The 19,196-nt window shown below is 39.8% G+C and overlaps 1 protein-coding gene across 3 annotated transcripts in view; it reads right to left on the bottom strand.

Annotated features, from left to right (window-relative positions):
• Nucleotides 1-2,048: 2,048 nt before the first annotated feature.
• LOC139765242 (protein O-mannosyl-transferase TMTC1-like) overlaps nucleotides 2,049-19,196 on the bottom strand; it is a 273,522-nt gene continuing 256,374 nt past the window's right edge. For all 3 annotated transcript variants that reach the window (XM_071692577.1, XM_071692578.1, XM_071692580.1), the window contains exon 18: nucleotides 2,049-2,482. In XM_071692577.1, the coding sequence (XP_071548678.1) occupies nucleotides 2,333-2,482 (150 nt within the window). In that variant the 3' untranslated portion in view covers nucleotides 2,049-2,332. The remainder of the gene's footprint in view (nucleotides 2,483-19,196) is intronic.

Genomic DNA, 19,196 nt, shown 5'->3' with positions numbered 1-19,196 from the left:
ATATATATATATATATATATATATATATATATATATATATATATATATATATATATATATATATATATATATATATATATATATATATATATATTATATATATATATATATATATATATATATATATATATATATATATATATATATATATATATATATATATATATATATATATATATATATATATATATATATATATATATATATATATATATATATATATATATATATATATATATATATATATATATATATATATATATATATATATATATATATATATATATATATATATATATATATATATATATATATATATATATATATATATATATATATATATATATATATATATATATATATATATATATATATATATATATATATATATATATATATATATATATATATATATATATATATATATATATATATATATATATATATATATATATAGATGTCTTAGATGGTCTTACAGAAGTTAAACTTAAGTGTTTATATCATATTAGTCGTCGGAACTGATTTACGAGTAGAAAGGAAGAGTATGGGTCATTACCATTCCTGGTATATTCTGAGAAGTTCTGATCAACGATTGAGGTACGCAGTTTACAGATAAACATCGAAAAACGACGTTTTCATTGTTTGTTGATGCACAATGAGAAAGTGAAGTCTGGGGTGGCAATAAGAGTCTTCTTCAGAGTGATGAGTGTCTGAGCGAGGAAATTAAGTACATAATCGTGGTACATCGCAAGGCCACTCACTCCAGGGGATTCCGTAAGGCAATTTACAAACATAAATAGTTCTTTAGAATTATGGGAAGGAGCAGACTAGATGCAAAACGAAGGAGTGAAAGAGAGAGCATGATAGCAATGTTATTCTCCAAAGCACGAGAAACACACGTCATGAGAGTTTATTTGAAGGCCACAGACGTCGTCAGTATTGTGTCGACATCGGGGGAGATGATCAATGGATTGGTAAATATCTGGAAAATAATGTACAGCAATGAACAGGAAGCACTGAACGTAATGTACATGATACCAGATAGAAGATTTGGAGAAGCTTGCCTTGAAGACTGGGTAAGGACTGGAAAAAACGGTTTATGAGCTTAGGATGAACGCCTCTAACGCCATGGTAATGGTTGCCGATTGTTGTTTACGTTGTCTGGGTGGAGTGATGTCAGGTGTCTCACCTGAGCATGAAGAAGTGCATGAGAAGGGTCAATGAATCATCGTGCGTCATTCGCGAAGATTCCACGAATATCCGGGCGGTTCTCCTGAGGTGGTCGTGTAGCTGTGCGGGTAGGGCTGTGGGATCGGTCGTCTAAGCGGGTACAGGTCCGGAGTGTGCAGCCTGGCCACTTAGAAGATCTCGTGGCCCATGGAGGAATTCCCTATGTTTACTGCTCGATCTCAACGATTATATCAGTCCACTGACGAAGTATGTTATGACGAAAAATTTGAATATATATATATATATATATATATATATATATATATATATATATATATATATATATATATATATATATATATATATATATATATACATATATATATATATATATATATATATATATATATATATATATATATATATATATATATATATATATATATATATATATATATAGATATATATATATATATATATATATATATATATATATATATATATATATATATATATATATATATATATATATATATATATATATATATATATATATATATATATATATATATATATATATTTTCGTAAGAGTCCACGGGAAAATGAAACACGATAAGTTCCCAAGTGCACTTTCGTATAATAATCGCTTCATCAGGGGAGACACAAGAGAGACATATAACAGTCAGTTGAAATGCATCGATGTGACGAAGCGTCCTAGCTTCGTCTCTTCGATATATATCAACTAACTGTTATATTTCTCTCTTGTGTCTCCCCTGATGATGTGATTATCACACGAAAGTGCACTTGGGAACTTACAGTGTTTCATTTTCCCGTGGACTCTTAGGAAAATATATATATATATATATATATATATATATATATATATATATATATATATATATATATATATATATATATATATATATATATATATATATATATATATATATATACTTAAAACGCCTGGAAGAGACGATCAGCCAATGTACGGTGTGTGCCTCAAGGCATATAGTATCTTGTCCCTCCTTGTGTCTCTATATCGTCACAAAAATATAAGGAAATCAAAAGAATTCACATTATCTTCGCGTCTTCGGTAACTAAGTTCTAATCTAAAAGCATAAGTCCAGAGGGAGGCAGAGTGTAGCTTGCAGCATGACGAGGGTCAGGACTTGTTGAGACAGTGAGGGATACTAGAGGATGGCTGGAGGTGCTGGGCCCGTCGCAGCTTCTCCATGTTCTCCAGAAGGAGAGTGTTGGAGGGCTCCTGGCCCTGAGCCGTCAGGTAGTGTCTCCAGGCACGAGCGTAGTCACCCTAGGACAAAAGAAAATTATCTTTTGTTAAAAGAGATTATTGTTATCATTCCATTATTCTTTGCTTTCTCTCATATATACAGATACACGCACACATATATATTTCTTTCCATACTTGATCGCCGTTTCCCTAGGTAGGGAGGTAGCTCCAGGAATCAGACGAAGAAAGGTTCAGCCGTGTGTCGGTGTTTATGTATACGCATGTGTATTTGGGTGGGTTGAGCCATTCTTTCGTCTGTTTCCATGCACTACCTCGCTAGCGCGGGGGACAGCGACAAAGTATAATAAGTGTACATAAAAATAGATAAATATATTCTTCTGTTTCCCCTTTTAGAAAGGTAAAATACAAGGAGGGAAGGGTTTCTAGCACAACGCTCCCGTCCATTTAGTCGCTTTCTACTACACGCGGGAAATGCGTGGGAAGTATTAAAAACAGTGTGGGTGAGAGAGCAGAAGAGGGTGTGTTGAAATGGTTTGGTCACATGGATAGAATGAGTGAGGAAAGATTGGCAGAGAACAAGGAGAAGAGGGATACCAAATTGGAGGAGGAAGGATGGAGTGAAAAAGATTTTGAGCGATCGGGGCCTGAACCTAAAGGAGGGTAAAAGGATGCAAAGAATAGAATGGATTGGAACGATGTGGTATACCAAGGTCGACGTGCTGTTACTAGATTGAACCAGAGCATGTGAAGTTTTTGGGGTAAACCATTGAAAGTTTCGTGGAGCCTGGATGTGGAAAGGGAGCTGTGGTTTCAGTGCATAATACATCACAGCTAAAGACTGAGTGTGAACGAATGTGGCCTTTGTTGTCTTTTCTAGCGCTACCTCGCGCGCATGGAGGGGGGTGGGGGTGCTATTCTTCATGTGTGGCGGGATGGCAATGGAAATGGATAAAGGCAGTAAGTATGAATATATGTATGTGTATATATGTACATGCAGGAGGGTGAGAGGCATGCAAGGAATTAAGTGAATTAGAACGATGTGGTATAACGGGGTCGATGTGATGTCAATGGATTGAACCAGGGCATGTGAAGCGTCTGGGGTAAACCATGGAAAGTTGTGTGGGTCCTGGACGTGGAGAGGGAGCTGTAGTTTCGGTGCATTATTCATGACAGCTAAAGGCTAAGTGTGAACGAAAGTGGCCTTTGTTGTTTTTTCCTAACGCTACCTAGCGCACATGCGGGGGGAGGGGAGTTTCAATTTCATGTGTGGCAGGGTGGTGACGAGAATGGATAAGGGCAGACAGTAGAAATTATGTACATGAGTATATTTGTATATGTCTGTGTGTGTATATATGTGTATACGTTGAGATGTATAGGTATGTACATGTGCGTATGTGGAGGTGTATGTTTTTACATGTATATTTGGGTGGGCTGGGCCATTCTTTCGTCTTTCTCCTTGCGTTACCTCGTTAATGGGCGAGACAGCGACAAAGTATAATAAATAAAGAAAATTAGTATATACATATATATATATATTTATATATCCATTGTTCTCACCTTTTTCCACTCTGTACTCAGTCTCTCCTGGTACTTCCTCACACAAGTCTCCTTCCCAAGCTCACTTACTCTCACCAACCTCTTCACCCCAACATTCACTCTTCTTTTCTGAAAACCCATACAAATCTTCACCTTAGCCTCCACAAGATGATGATCAGACATCCCTCCAGTTGCACCTCTCAGCACATTAACATCCAAAAGTCTTTCTTTCGCGCGCCTGTCAATTAACACGTAATCCAATAACGCTCTCTGGCCATCTCTCCTACTTACATCCGTATACTTATGTATATCTCGCTTTTTAAACCAGGTATTCCCAATCACCAGTCCTTTTTCAGCACATAAATCTACAAGCTCTTCACCATTTCCATTTACAACACTGAACACCCCATGTATACCAATTATTCCCTCAACTGCCACATTACTCACCTTTGCATTCAAATCACCCATCACTACAACCCGGTCTCGTGCATCAAAACCACTAACACACTCATTCAGCTGCTCCCAAAACACTTGCCTCTCATGATCTTTCTTCTCATGCCCAGGTGCATATGCACCAATAATCACCCATCTCTCTCCATCAACTTTCAGTTTTACCCATATTAATCGAGAATATACTTTCTTACATTCTATCACATACTCCCACAACTCCTGTTTCAGGAGTAGTGCTACTCATTCCCTTGCTCTTGTCCTCTCACTAACCCCTTGACTTTACTCCCAAGACATTCCCAAACCACTCTTCCCCTTTACCCTTTAGCTTCGTTTCACTCAGAGCCAAAACATCCAGGTTCCTTTCCTCAAACATACTACCTATCTCTCCCTTTTTTCACATCTTGGTTACATCCACACACATTTAGACACCCCAGTCTGAGCCTTCGAAACAGACGAAATAAATGGCCCAACCCACCCCCATACAACATACATATACATACGTCTACACACGCAAATATACATACCTACACAGCTTTCCACGGTTTACCGCAGACGCTTCACATGCCCTGATTCAATCCATTGACAGCAGGTCGACCCGGTATACCACATCGATCCAATTCACTATATTCCTTGCCACCTTTCACCCTCCTGCATGTTCAGGCCCCGATCACTCAAAATCTTTTTCACTCCATCTTTCCACATCCAATTTGGTCTCCCACCTCTCCTCGTTCCCTCCACCTCTGACACATATATCCTCTTGGTCAACCTTTCCTCACCCATGCTCTCCATGTGCCCAAACCATTTCAAAACACCCTCTTCTGCTCTCTCAACCACGCTCTTTTTATTTCCACACATCTCTCTTACCCTTACATTACTTACTCGATCAAACCACCTCACACCACATATTGTCCTCAAACATCTCATTTCTAGCACATCCACCCTCCTGAGCACAACTCTATCCATAGCCCACGCCTCGCAAACATACAGCATTGTTGGAAACACTATTCCTTCAAACATATCCATTTTTGCTTTCCGAGATAATGTTCTCGACTTCCACACATCCTTCAAGGCTCCCGGGATTTTCGCCCCCTCCCCCACACCATGATTCACTTCCGCTTCCATGGTGCCATCCGCTGCCAGATCCACTCCCACATATCTAAAACACTTTACTTCCTTCATTTTTCTCCATTCAAACTTACCTCCAAATTGACTTGACCCTCAACCCTACTGTACCTAATAATCTTGCTCTTGTTCACATTTACTCTTAACTTTCTTCTTTCACACACTTTACAAACTCAGTCACCATCTTCTGCAGTTTCTTACATGAATGAGCCACCAGCTCTGTATCATCAGCGAACAACAACTGACTCACTTCCCAGGCTCTCTCATCCCCAACAGACTGCTTAATTGCCCCTCTTTTCAAAGCTCTTGCATTCCCCTCCCTAACAACCCCATCCATAAACAAATTAAACAACCATAGAGACATCACACACCCCTGCCGCAAACCTACATTCACTGAGAACCAATCACTTTCCTCTCTTCCTACACGTACACATGCCTTACATCCTCGATAAAAACTTTTCACTGCTTCTAACAACTTGCCTCCCACACCATATATTCTTAGTACCTTCCACAAAGCATCTCTATCAACTCTATCATATGAAATCTCCAGATCCATAAATGCTACATACAAATCCATTTGCTTTTCTAAGTATTTCTCACCTACATTCTTCAAAGCAAACACCTGATCCACACATCCTCTACCACTTCTGAAACCAGACTGCTCTTCCCCAATCTGATGCTCTGTAAATGCCTTCACCCTCTCAATCAATACCCTCCCATATAATTTGACAGGAATACTCAACAAACTTATACCTCTGCAATCTGAACACTCACTCTTATAACCTTTGTCTTTCTACAATGGCACTATGCAAGCACTCCTCAGGCACCTCACCATGAATCCTACATACATTAAATAACCTTACCAACCAGTCAACAATACAGTCACCCCCTTTTTTAGTAAATTACACTGCAATACCATCCAAACCTGCTGCCTTGCTGCCTTTCATCTTCCGCAAAGCTTTTACTACCTCTTTTCTGTTTACCAAATCATTTTCCCTAACCCTCTCACTTTGCACACCACCTCGACCAAAACACCCTATTACTGCCACTCTATCATCATACACATTCAACAAACCTTCAAAATACTCACTCCATCTCCTTCTCACATCACCACTTCTTGTTATCACCTCCGCATATATATATATATATATATATATATATATATATATATATATATATATATATATATATATATATATATATATATATATATATATATATTATCCCTGGGGATAATGGAGAAAGAATACGTCCCACGTGCTCCCTGCGTGTCGTAGAAGGCGACTAAAAGGGAAGGGAGCGGGGGGCTGGAAATCCTCCTCTCGTTTTTTTTTAATTTTCCAAAAGAAGGGACAGAGAAGGGGGCCAGGTGAGGATATTCCCTCAAAGGTCCAGTCCTCTGTTCTTAACGCAACCTCGCTAATGCGGGAAATTGCGAATAGTATGAAAGAAAGAAATATATATATAGGGGAGAAAGAATACTTCCCACGTATTCCCTGCGTGTCGTAGAAGGCGACTAAAAGGGAAGGGAGCGGGGGGCTGGAAATCCTCCCCTCTCGTTTTTTTTTTTTTCTTTTTTTTAATTTTCCAAAAGAAGGAACAGAGAAGAGGGCCAGGTGAGGATATTTCCTCAAAGGCCCAGTCCTCTGTTCTTAACGCTACCTCGCTGTCGCGGGATATGGCGGATAGTATAAAAAAAAAAAAAAAAAAATATATATATATATATATATATATATATATATATATATATATATATATATATATATAGATATATATATAGAGAGAGGGTGAAGAGAGTGGTGAGAGTAACTGAGCTTGTGAAGGAGACTTGTGTGAGGAAGTACCAGGAGAGACTGAGTACAGAATGGAAAAAGGTGAGAAGAATGGAAGTAAGGGGAGTGGGGGAGGAATGGGATGTATTTAGGGAATCAGTGATGGATTGCGCAAAAGATGCTTGTGGCATGAGAAGAGTGGGAGGTGGGTTGATTAGAAAGGGTAGTGAGTGGTGGGATGAAGAAGTAAGATTATTAGTGAAAGAGAAGAGAGAGGCATTTGGACGATTTTTGCAGGGAAAAAATGCAATTGAGTGGGAGATGTATAAAAGAAAGAGACAGGAGGTCAAGAGAAAGGTGCAAGAGGTGAAAAAGAGGGCAAATGAGAGTTGGGGTGAGAGAGTATCATTAAATTTTAGGGAGAATAAAAAAATGTTCTGAAAGGAGGTAAATAAAGTGCATAAGACAAGGGAGCAAATGGGAACTTCAGTGAAGGGCGAAAATGGGGAGGTGATAACAAGTAGTGGTGATGTGAGAAGGAGATGGAGTGAGTATTTTGAAGGTTTGTTGAATGTGTTTGATGATAGAGTGGCAGATAAAGGGTGTTTTGGTCGAGGTGGTGTGCAAAGTGAGAGGGTTAGGGAAAATGATTTGGTAAACAGAGAAGAGGTAGTAAAAGCTTTGCGGAAGATGAAAGCCGGCAAGGCAGCAGGTTTGGATGGTGTTGCAGTTGAATTTATTGAAAAAGGGGGTGACTGTATTATTGACTGGTTGGTAAGGTTATTTAATGTATGTATGACTCATGGTGAGGTGCCTGAGGATTGGCGGAATGCGTGCATAGTGCCATTGTACAAAGGCAAAGGGGATAAGAGTGAGTGCTCAAATTACAGAGGTATAAGTTTGTTGAGTATTCCTGGTAAATTATATGGGAGGGTATTGATTGAGAGGGTGAAGGCATGTACAGAGCATCAGATTGGGGAAGAGCAGTGTGGTTTCAGAAGTGGTAGAGGATGTGTGGATCAGGTGTTTGCTTTGAAGAATGTATGTGAGAAATACTTAGAAAAGCAAATGGATTTGTATGTAGTATTTATGGATCTGGAGAAGGCATATGATAGAGTTGATAGAGATGCTCTGTGGAAGGTACTAAGAATATATGGTGTGGGAGGCAAGTTGTTAGAAGCAGTGAAAAGTTTTTATCGAGGATGTAAGGCATGTGTACGTGTAGGAAGAGAGGAAAGTGATTGGTTCTCAGTGAATGTAGGTTTGCGACAGGGGTGTGTGATGTCTCCATGGTTGTTTAATTTGTTTATGGATGGGGTTGTTAGGGAAGTGAATGCAAGAGTTTTGGAAAGAGGGGCAAGTATGAAGTCTGTTGGGGATGAGAGAGCTTGGGAAGTGAGTCAGTTGTTGTTCGCTGATGATACAGCGCTGGTGGCTGATTCATGTGAGAAACTGTAGAAGCTGGTGACTGAGTTTGGTAAAGTGTGTGAAAGAAGAAAGTTAAGAATAAATGTGAATAAGAGCAAGGTAATTAGGTATAGTAAGGTTGAGGGTCAAGTCAATTGGGAGGTAAGTTTAAATGGAGAAAAACTGGAGGAAGTGAAGTGTTTTAGATATCTGGGAGTGGATCTGGCAGCGGATGGAACCATGGAAGCGGAAGTGAATCGATAGGGTGGGGGGAGGGGGCGAAAATCCTTGGAGCCTTGAAGAATGTGTGGAAGTCGAGAACATTATCTCGGAAAGCAAAAATGGGTATGTTTGAAGGAATAGTGGTTCCAACAATGTTGTATGGTTGCGAGGCGTGGGCTATGGATAGAGTTGTGCGCAGGAGGATGGATGTGCTGGAAATGAGATGTTTGAGGACAATGTGTGGTGTGAGGTGGTTTGATCGAGTAAGTAACGTAAGGGTAAGAGAGATGTGTGGAAACAAAAAGAGCGTGGTTGAGAGAGCAGAAGAGGGTGTTTTGAAATGGTTTGGGCACATGGAGAGAATGAGTGAGGAAAGATTGACCAAGAGGATATATGTGTCGGAGGTGGAGGGAACGAGGAGAAGTGGGAGACCAAATTGGAGGTGGAAAGATGGAGTGAAAAAGATTTTGTGTGATCGGGGCCTGAACATGCAGGAGGGTGAAAGGAGGGCAAGGAATAGAGTGAATTGGATCGATGTGGTATACCGGGTTGACGTGCTGTCAGTGGATTGAATCAGGACATGTGAAGCGTGTGGGGTAAACCATGGAAAGCTGTGTAGGTATGTATATTTGCGTGTGTGGACGTATGTATACATATGTGTATGGGGGTGGGTTGGGCCATTTCTTTCGTCTGTTTCCTTGCGCTACCTCGCAAACGCGGGAGACAGCGACAAACCAAAAAAAAAAAATAAATATATTTATTACCACACATTCTCTTAAACTATTATTACTAACTCGATCAAACCACCACAAACCATATATCGTCCTCAATCATCTCATTTCCAGCACATCCACATTCCTGTGCACAACTCAATGCATAGCCCACGCCTCGCAACCATATAACATTGTTGGAACCACAATCCCTCCAAACATACCCATTTTTGCTTTCTTAGATAATGCTCTCGACTTCCACAAATTCTTTAACGCTCCCAGAACTTCTGCCCCTCCCCCACCCTATGATTCACTTCCGCTTCCATGGTTCCATCTGCTACCAGATCCACTCCCAGATATCTAAAACTCTTTACTTCCTCCAGTTTTTTCTCCATTCAAACTTACCTCCCAATTGACTTGTCCCTCAACCCTCTTGTGCTTAATAACTTTGCTCATATTCACATTTACTCTCAGATTTCTTCTTTCACACACTTTACCAAACTCAGTCACCAGCTTTTGCAGTTTTTCACACTGATGAGCCACCAGCGCTGTATCATCAGCGAACAACAACTGACTCACTTCCCAAACTCTCTCATCGACAACAGACTGCATACTTGCCCTTCTTTCCAAAACTCTTGCTTTCAACTCCCTCACAACCCCATTCATAAACGAAGTTAAACAACCATGGCGACATAACACACCCCTGCCGCAAACCTACATTCACTGAGAACCAATCTCTTTCCTCTCTTCCTACACGTACACATGCCTTACATCCTCGATAAAAACTTTTCACTGTATCTAACATCTTGCCTCCCACACCATATATTCTTAATACCTTCCACAGAGCATCCCTATCAACTCTATCATACGCCTTCTCCAGATCCATAAAAGCTACATATAAATCCAATTGCTTTTCTAAATATTTCGCATATACATTTTTCAAAGCAAACACCTGCTCCACACATCCTCGACTACTTCTGAAGCCACACTACTCTTCCCCAATTTGATGCTGTGTACATGTCTTCACCCTCTCAATCAATACCCTCCCATATAATTTCCCAGGAATACTCAACAAACTTTTACCTCTGTAATTTGAGCACTTACTTTTATCCCCCTTGCCTTTGTAAAATGGCACTATGCAAGCATTTCGCCAATCCTCAGACACCTCACCATGAGTCATACATACATTAGATTACCTTACCAACCATTCAATAATACAGTCATCCCCTTTTTTAAAATATTCCACTGCCGGCTTTCATGTTCCGCAAGGCTTTTACTAACTCCTCTCTGTTTACCAAATTATTCTCCCTAACCCTCTCACTTTGCACACCACCTCGACCAAAACACCCTATATCTGCCATTCTATTTCTAACACATTCAACAAACCTTCAAAATACTCACTCCATATCCTTCTCACATTACCACTACTTGCTATCACCTCCCCATTAGCCCCCTTCACTGAAATTCCCAGTGATTCCCTTTCAAAACATATTTTTATTCTCCCTAAAATCTAATGATACTCTCTCACCCCAACTCTCATTTGCCCTCTTTTCCACCTCTTGCACCTTCTCTAGACCTCCTGCCTCTAATTTCATTAAACTGATAAAATTGTGTATAAAAGACTGTGTATTTCAATTCAATGGAGATTATTATGCACAAAAAATTTGGTATGGCAATGGGTAACCCTCTTTCACTTGTACTAAGTAATATTTATATGGAATTTTTTGAAACAAAATTACTAAAGGATATCTTACCTTCTAATGCAATTTGGTTTAGGTATGTAGATGATGTTCTTTGTGTTTGGCCAACAAATGAAAATTTACAAATATTTCTCCCCTTACTGAACACTTTAGTACCTTCCATCAAATTTACTGTAGAAAATGAAAATAATGGTATGTTACCATTTTTAGATTGCATGATCCATAGACAAGGAAACAAGTTTAAGTTTAGCATATACAGAAAACCCACCAATGTATGCTCATTTATCCATTATTATTCATCTCAACATGACAGAGTTAAATTATCATCATTTCAATCTATGTTCCTTAGGGCATTACGTATTTGCAGTCCAGAGTTTATTGATGATGAGTCTGAGAAGATATATTCTATTGGATCTAAGTTAAAGTACCCTAGATCTTTCATTGATAAATCCCTTAAGTTAGCATTTATAGAGTTGAGCCCAAGCCTCCCATTGACACCAAGGATGTTTTAGTTCTCCCTTTTAATAAAAATTTCACTTTGATTCCCATGTTGCTTAAATCCCTTAATGTAAATGTTGCCTTTAGCAACAATAATACTATAAAGAATATCTTAATCAGGAATTCACCAGAAAATTCTCTTGGTTACATCTATAAAGTGCCTTGTAGAAACTGATAAATTTTATGTTAGTCACACTGGTAAGGATCTTTCTGTTAGGCTTAAGTAACATAAATATAGTATAAGAACGGGACAAGAATCAAATGCCTTGTTTAATCATGTTAAAAACTATGATCATTGTATTGGCTGGAGTAACGCCATCTCAGTTATGAACTCTAACTCTACTATTAAGAGAAATATCGTTGAATCTTCTGTTATTAAATACACAAAGAATTATAATCTTAATATTAGTGATTGTCTAAACAAATTAGATTACTTTATTGTTGATAAGATTTGTAAATTGATAAGTTCATCAACGCTCATTGCATGATTTTGACAATCGCATGCTTACCAAATGGCGTCCTAACTTCGTCTCTTCCATGTATATCAACTGACTGTTATATTTCTCTCTTGCGTTTCCCCTGATGATGTGATTATTACACGAAAGTGCACTTGGGAACTTTTCGTGTTTCATTTTCCCTGTGGACTAACATTCATTCTCCTTTATCCCCAGGATTATATATATATATATATATATATATATATTATTATTCTTTTTTTTATTATACTTTGTCGCTGTCTCCCGCGTTTGCGAGGTAGCGCAAGGAAATAGACGAAAGAAATGGCCCAACCCCCCCCATACACATGTATATACATACGTCCACACACGCAAATATACATACCTACACAGCTTTCCATGGTTTACCCCAGACGCTTCACATGCCTTGATTCAATCCACTGACAGCACGTCAACCCCGGTATACCACATCGCTCCAATTCACTCTATTCCTTGCCCTCCTTTCACCCTCCTGCATGTTCAGGCCCCGATCACACAAAAATCTTTTTCACTCCATCTTTCCACCTCCAATTTGGTCTCCCTCTTCTCCTCGTTCCCTCCACCTCCGACACATATATCCTCTTGGTCAATCTTTCCTCACTCATTCTCTCCATGTGCCCTAACCACTTCAAAAAACCCTCTTCTGCTCTCTCAACCACGGTCTTTTTATTTCCACACATCTCTCTTACCCTTACGTTACTCACTCGATCAAACCACCTAACACCACACATTGTCCTCAAACATCTCATTTCCAGCACATCCATCCTCCTGCGCACAACTCTATCCATAGCCCACGCCTCGCAACCATACAACATTGTTGGAACCACTATTCCTTCAAACATACCCATTTTTGCTTTCCGAGATAATGTTCTCGACTTCCACACATTCTTCAAGGCTCCCAGAATTTTCGCCCCCTCCCCCACCCTATGATCCACTTCCGCTTCCATGGTTCCATCCGCTGCCAGATCCACTCCCAGATATCTAAAACACTTCACTTCCTCCAGTTTTTCTCCATTCAAACTCACCTCCCAATTGACTTGACCCTCAACCCTACTGTACCTAATAACCTTGCTCTTATTCACATTTACTCTTAACTTTCTTCTTCCACACACTTTACAAAACTCAGTCACCAGCTTCTGCAGTTTCTCACATGAATCAGCCACCAGCGCTGTATCATCAGCGAACAACAACTGACTCACTTCCCAAGCTCTCTCATCCCCAACTGACTTCATACTTGCCCCTCTTTCCAAAACTCTTGCATTTACCTCCCTAACAACCCCATCCATAAACAAATTAAACAACCATGGAGACATCACACACCCCTGCCGCAAACCTACATTCACTGAGAACCAATCACTTTCCTCTCTTCCTACACGTACACATGCCTTACATCCTCGATAAAAACTTTTCACTGCTTCTAACAACTTTCCTCCCACACCATATATTCTTAATACCTTCCACAGAGCATCTCTATCAACTCTATCATATGCCTTCTCCAGATCCATAAATGCTACATACAAATCCATTTGCTTTTCTAAGTATTTCTCACATACATTCTTCAAAGCAAACACCTGATCTACACATCCTCTACCACTTCTGAAACCACACTGCTCTTCCCCAATCTGATGCTCTGTACATGCCTTCACCCTCTCAATCAATACCCTCCCATATAATTTACCAGGAATACTCAACAAACTTATACCTCTGTAATTTGAGCACTCACCCTTATCCGCTTTGCCTTTGTACAATGGCACTATGCACGCATTCCGCCAATCCTCAGGCACCTCACCATGAGTCATACATACATTAAATAACCTTACCAACCAGTCAACAATACAGTCACCCCCTTTTTTAATAAATTTCACTGCAATACCATCCAAACCTGCTGCCTTGCCGGCTTTCATCCTCCACAAAGCTTTCACTACGTCTTCTCTTTTTACCAAATCATTTTCCCTAACCCTCTCACTTTGCAGACCACCTCGACCAAAACACCCTATATCTGCCACTCTATCATCAAACACATTCAACAAACCTTCAAAATACTCACTCCATCTCCTTCTCACATCACCACTACTTGTTATCACCTCCCCATTTGCGCCCTTCACTGAAGTTCCCATTTGCTCCCTTGTCTTACGCACTTTATTTACCTCCTTCCAGAACATCTTTTTATTCTCCGTAAAATTTAATGATACTCTCTCACCCCAACTCTCATTTGCCCTTTTTTTCACCTCTTGCACCTTTCTCTTGACCTCCTGTCTCTTTCTTTTATACATCTCCCACTCAATTTCATTTTTTCCCTGCAAAAATCGTCCAAATGCCTCTCTCTTCTCTTTCACTAATACTCTTACTTCTTCATCCCACCACTCACTACCCTTTCTAACCAACCCACCTCCCACTCTTCTCATGCCACAAGCATCTTTTGCGCAATCCATCACTGATTCCCTAAATACATCCCATTCCTCCCCCACTCCCGTTACTTCCATTGTTCTCACCTTTTTCCATTCTGTACTCAGTCTCTCCTGGTACTTCCTCACACAGGTCTCCTTCCCAAGCTCACTTACTCTCACCACCCTCTTCACCCCAACGCCAGAGAGCGTTATTGGATTACTTGTTAATTGACAGGCGTGCGAAAGAGAGACTTTTGGATGTTAATGTGCTGAGAGGTGCAACTGGAGGGATGTCTGATCATTATCTTGTGGAGGCTAAGGTGAAGATTTGTATATATATATATATATATATATATATATATATATATATATATATATATATATATATATATATATATATATATATATATATATATTATCCATATATATATATATCACATGAATCCAGAAGCAGAAGCTGGTGACTGAGTTTGGTAAAGTGTGTGGAAGAAGAAAGTTAAGAGTAAATGTGAATAAGAGCAAGGTTATTAGGTACAGTAGGGTTGAGGGTCAAGTCAATTGGGAGGTGAGTTTGAATGGAGAAAAACTGGAGGAAGTGAAGTGTTTTAGATATCTGGGAGTGGATCTGTCAGCGGATGGAACCATGGAAGCGGAAGTGGATCATAGGGTGGGGGAGGGGGCGAAAATTTTGGGAGCCTTGAAAAATGTGTGGAAGTCGAGAACATTATCTCGGAAAGCAAAAATGGGTATGTTTGAAGGAATAGTGGTTCCAACAATGTTGTATGGTTGCGAGGCGTGGGCTATGGATAGAGTTGTGCGCAGGAGGATGGATGTGCTGGAAATGAGATGTTTGAGGACAATGTGTGGTGTGAGGTGGTTTGATCGAGTAAGTAACGTAAGGGTAAGAGAGATGTGTGGAAATAAAAAGAGCGTGGTTGAGAGAGCAGAAGAGGGTGTTTTGAAATGGTTTGGGCACATGGAGAGAATGAGTGAGGAAAGATTGACCAAGAGGATATATGTGTCGGAGGTGGAGGGAACGAGGAGAAGAGGGAGACCAAATTGGAGGTGGAAAGATGGAGTGAAAAAGATTTTGTGTGATCGGGGCCTGAACATGCAGGAGGGTGAAAGGAGGGCAAGGAATAGAGTGAATTGGAGCGATGTGGTATACAGGGGTTGACGTGCTGTCAGTGGATTGAACCAAGGCATGTGAAGCGTCTGGGGTAAACCATGGAAAGCTGTGTAGGTATGTATATTTGCGTGTGTGGACGTGTGTATGTACGTGTGTATGGGGGTTGGGCCGTTTCTTTCGTCTGTTTCCTCGCGCTACCTCGCAGACGCGGGAGACAGCGACAAAGTATAAAAAAAAAAAAAAAAAAAAAAAATATATATATATATATATATATATATATATATATATATATTTTTTTTTTTTTTTTTCACACGATTCGCCATTTCCCGCGTTAGCGAGGTAGCGTTAAGAACAGAGGACTGGGCCTTTGAGGGAATATCCTCACCCGGACCTCTTCTCTGTTCCTTCTTTTGGAAAATTAAAAAAAAAAAAAAAAAAAAAAAAACGAGAGGGGAGGATTTCCAGCCCCCTGCTCCCTTCCCTTTTAGTCGCCTTCTACGACACGCAGGGAATACGTGGGAAGTATTCTTTCTCCCCTATCCCCAGGGATATATATATATATATATATATATATATATATATATATATATATATATATATATATATATATATATATATATATATATATATATATATTTCAGATGTGCGGGCCACCAGGCACGGCCTATACATATATATATATATATATATATATATATATATATATATATATATATATGTATTATCCCTGGGGATAGGGGAGAAAGAATACTTCTCACGTAATCCCAGCGTTTCGTAGAAGGCGACTTAAAGGGAAGGGAGCGGGGGGCTGGAAATCCTCCCCTCTCGTTTTTAATTTTCCAAAAGAAGGAACAGAGAAGGGGGCCAAGTGAGGATATTCCCTCAAAGGCTCAGTCCTCTGTTCTTAACGCTACCTCGCTAACGCGGGAAATGGCGAATCGTGTGAAAAAAAAAAAAAAAAAAATATATATATATATATATATATATATATATATATATATATATATATATATATATATATATATATATATATATATATATATATATATATATATCAGCCACTGGCGCTGTATCATCAGCGAACAACAACTGACTCACTTCCCAAGCTCTCTCATCCCCCAACAGACTTCATAATTGCCCCTCTTTCCAGCAGAAGCTGGTGACTGAGTTTGGTAAAGTGTGTGAAAGAAGAAAGTTAAGAGTAAATGTGAATACGAGCAAGGATATTAGGTACAGTAGGGTTGAGGGTCAAGTCAATTGGGAGGTGAGTTTGAATGGACAAAAACTGGAGGAAGTGAAGTGTTTTAGATATCTGGGAGAGGATCTGGCAGCGGATGGAACCATGGAAGTGGAAGTGGATCATAGGGTGGGGGAGGGGGCGAAAATTCTGGGAGCCTTGAAGAATGTGTGGAAGTCGAGAACATTATCTCGGAAAGCAAAAATGGGTATGTTTGAAGGAATAGTGGTTCCAACAATGTTGTATGCTTGCGAGGCGTGGGCTTTGCTTTGTCGCTGTCTCCCGCGTTTGCGAGGTAGCGCAAGGAAACAGACGAAAGAAATGGCCCAATCCACCCCCATACACATGTATATACATACGTCCACACACGCAAATACACATACTTACACAGCTTTCCATGGTTTACCCCAGACGCTTCACATGCCTTGATTCAATCCACTGACAGCACGTCAACCCCGGTATACCACATCGCTCCAATTCACTCTATTCCTTGCCCTCCTTTCACCCTCCTGCATGTTCAGGCCCCGATCACAAAAAATCTTTTTCACTCCATCTTTCCACCTCCAATTTGGTCTCCCTCTTCTCCTCGTTCCCTCCACCTCAGACACATATATTCTCTAGGTCAATCTTTCCTCACTCATTCTTTCCATGTGCCCGAACCATTTCAAAATACCCTCTTCTGCTCTCTCAACCACGCTCTTTTTATTTCCACACATCTCTCTTACCCTTACGTTACTTACTCGATCAAACCACCTCACACCACACATTGTCCTCAAACATCTCATTTCAAGCACGTCTATCCTCCTGCGCACAACTCTATCCATAGTCCACGCCTCGCAACCATACAACATTGTTGGAACCACTATTCCTTCAAACATACACATTTTTGCTTTCCGAGATAATGTTCTCGACTTCCACACATTCTTCAAGGCTCCCAGAATTTTCGCCCCCTCCCCCAACCTATGATCCACTTACGCTTCCATGGTTCCATCCGCTGCCAGATCCACTCCCAGATATCTAAAACACTTCACTTCCTCCAGTTTTTCTCCATTCAAACTCACCTCCCAATTGACTTGACCCTCAACCCTACTGTACCTAATAACCTTGCTCTTATTCACATTTACTCTTAACTTTCTTCTTTCACACACTTTACCAAACTGAGTCACCAGCTTCTGCAGTTTCTCACATGAATCAGGCACCAGCGCTGTATCATCAGCGAACAACAACTGACTCACTTCCCAAGCTCTCTCATCCCCAACAGACTTCATACTTGCCCCTCTTTCCAAAACTCTTGCATTCACCTCCCTAACCACCCCATCCATAAACAAATTAAACAACCATGGAGACATCACACACCCCTGCCGCAAACCTACATTCACTGAGAACCAATCACTTTCCTCTCTTCCTACACGTACACATGCCTTACATCCTCGATAAAAACTTTTCACTGCTTCTAACAACTTGCCTCCCACACCATATATTCTTATTACCTTCCACAGAGCATCTCTATCAACTCTATCATATGCCTTCTTCAGATCCATAAATGCTACATACAAATCCATTTGCTTTTCTAAGTATTTCTCACATACATTCTTCAAAGCAAACACCTGATCCACACATCCTCTACCACTTCTGAAACCACACTGCTCTTCCCCAATCTGATGCTCTGTACATGCCTTCACCCTCTCAATCAATATCCTCCAATATAATTTACCAGGAATACTCAACAAACTTATACCTCTGTAATTTGAGCACTCACTCTTATCCCCTTTACCTTTGTACAATGGCACTATGCACGCATTCCGACAATCCTCAGGAACCTCACCATATATATATGTATATATATATATATATATATATATATATATATATATATATATATATATATATATATATATATATATGTGTTTGATGATAGAGTGGCATATATAGGGTGTTTTGGTCGAGGTGGTGTGCAAAGTGAGAGGGTTAGGGAAAATGATTTGGTAAACAGAGAAGAGGTAGTGAAAGCTTTGCGGAAGATAAAAGCCGGCAAGGCAGCAGGTTTGGATGGTATTGCAGTGGAATTTATTAAAAAAGGGGGTGACTGTATTGTTGACTGGTTGGTAAG

Source organism: Panulirus ornatus, chromosome 53 (genome assembly GCF_036320965.1).
Source record: "Panulirus ornatus isolate Po-2019 chromosome 53, ASM3632096v1, whole genome shotgun sequence".
In the NCBI taxonomy this organism is placed as follows: domain Eukaryota; kingdom Metazoa; phylum Arthropoda; class Malacostraca; order Decapoda; family Palinuridae; genus Panulirus; species Panulirus ornatus.
This window is presented reverse-complemented; position numbering and strand designations above follow the sequence as displayed.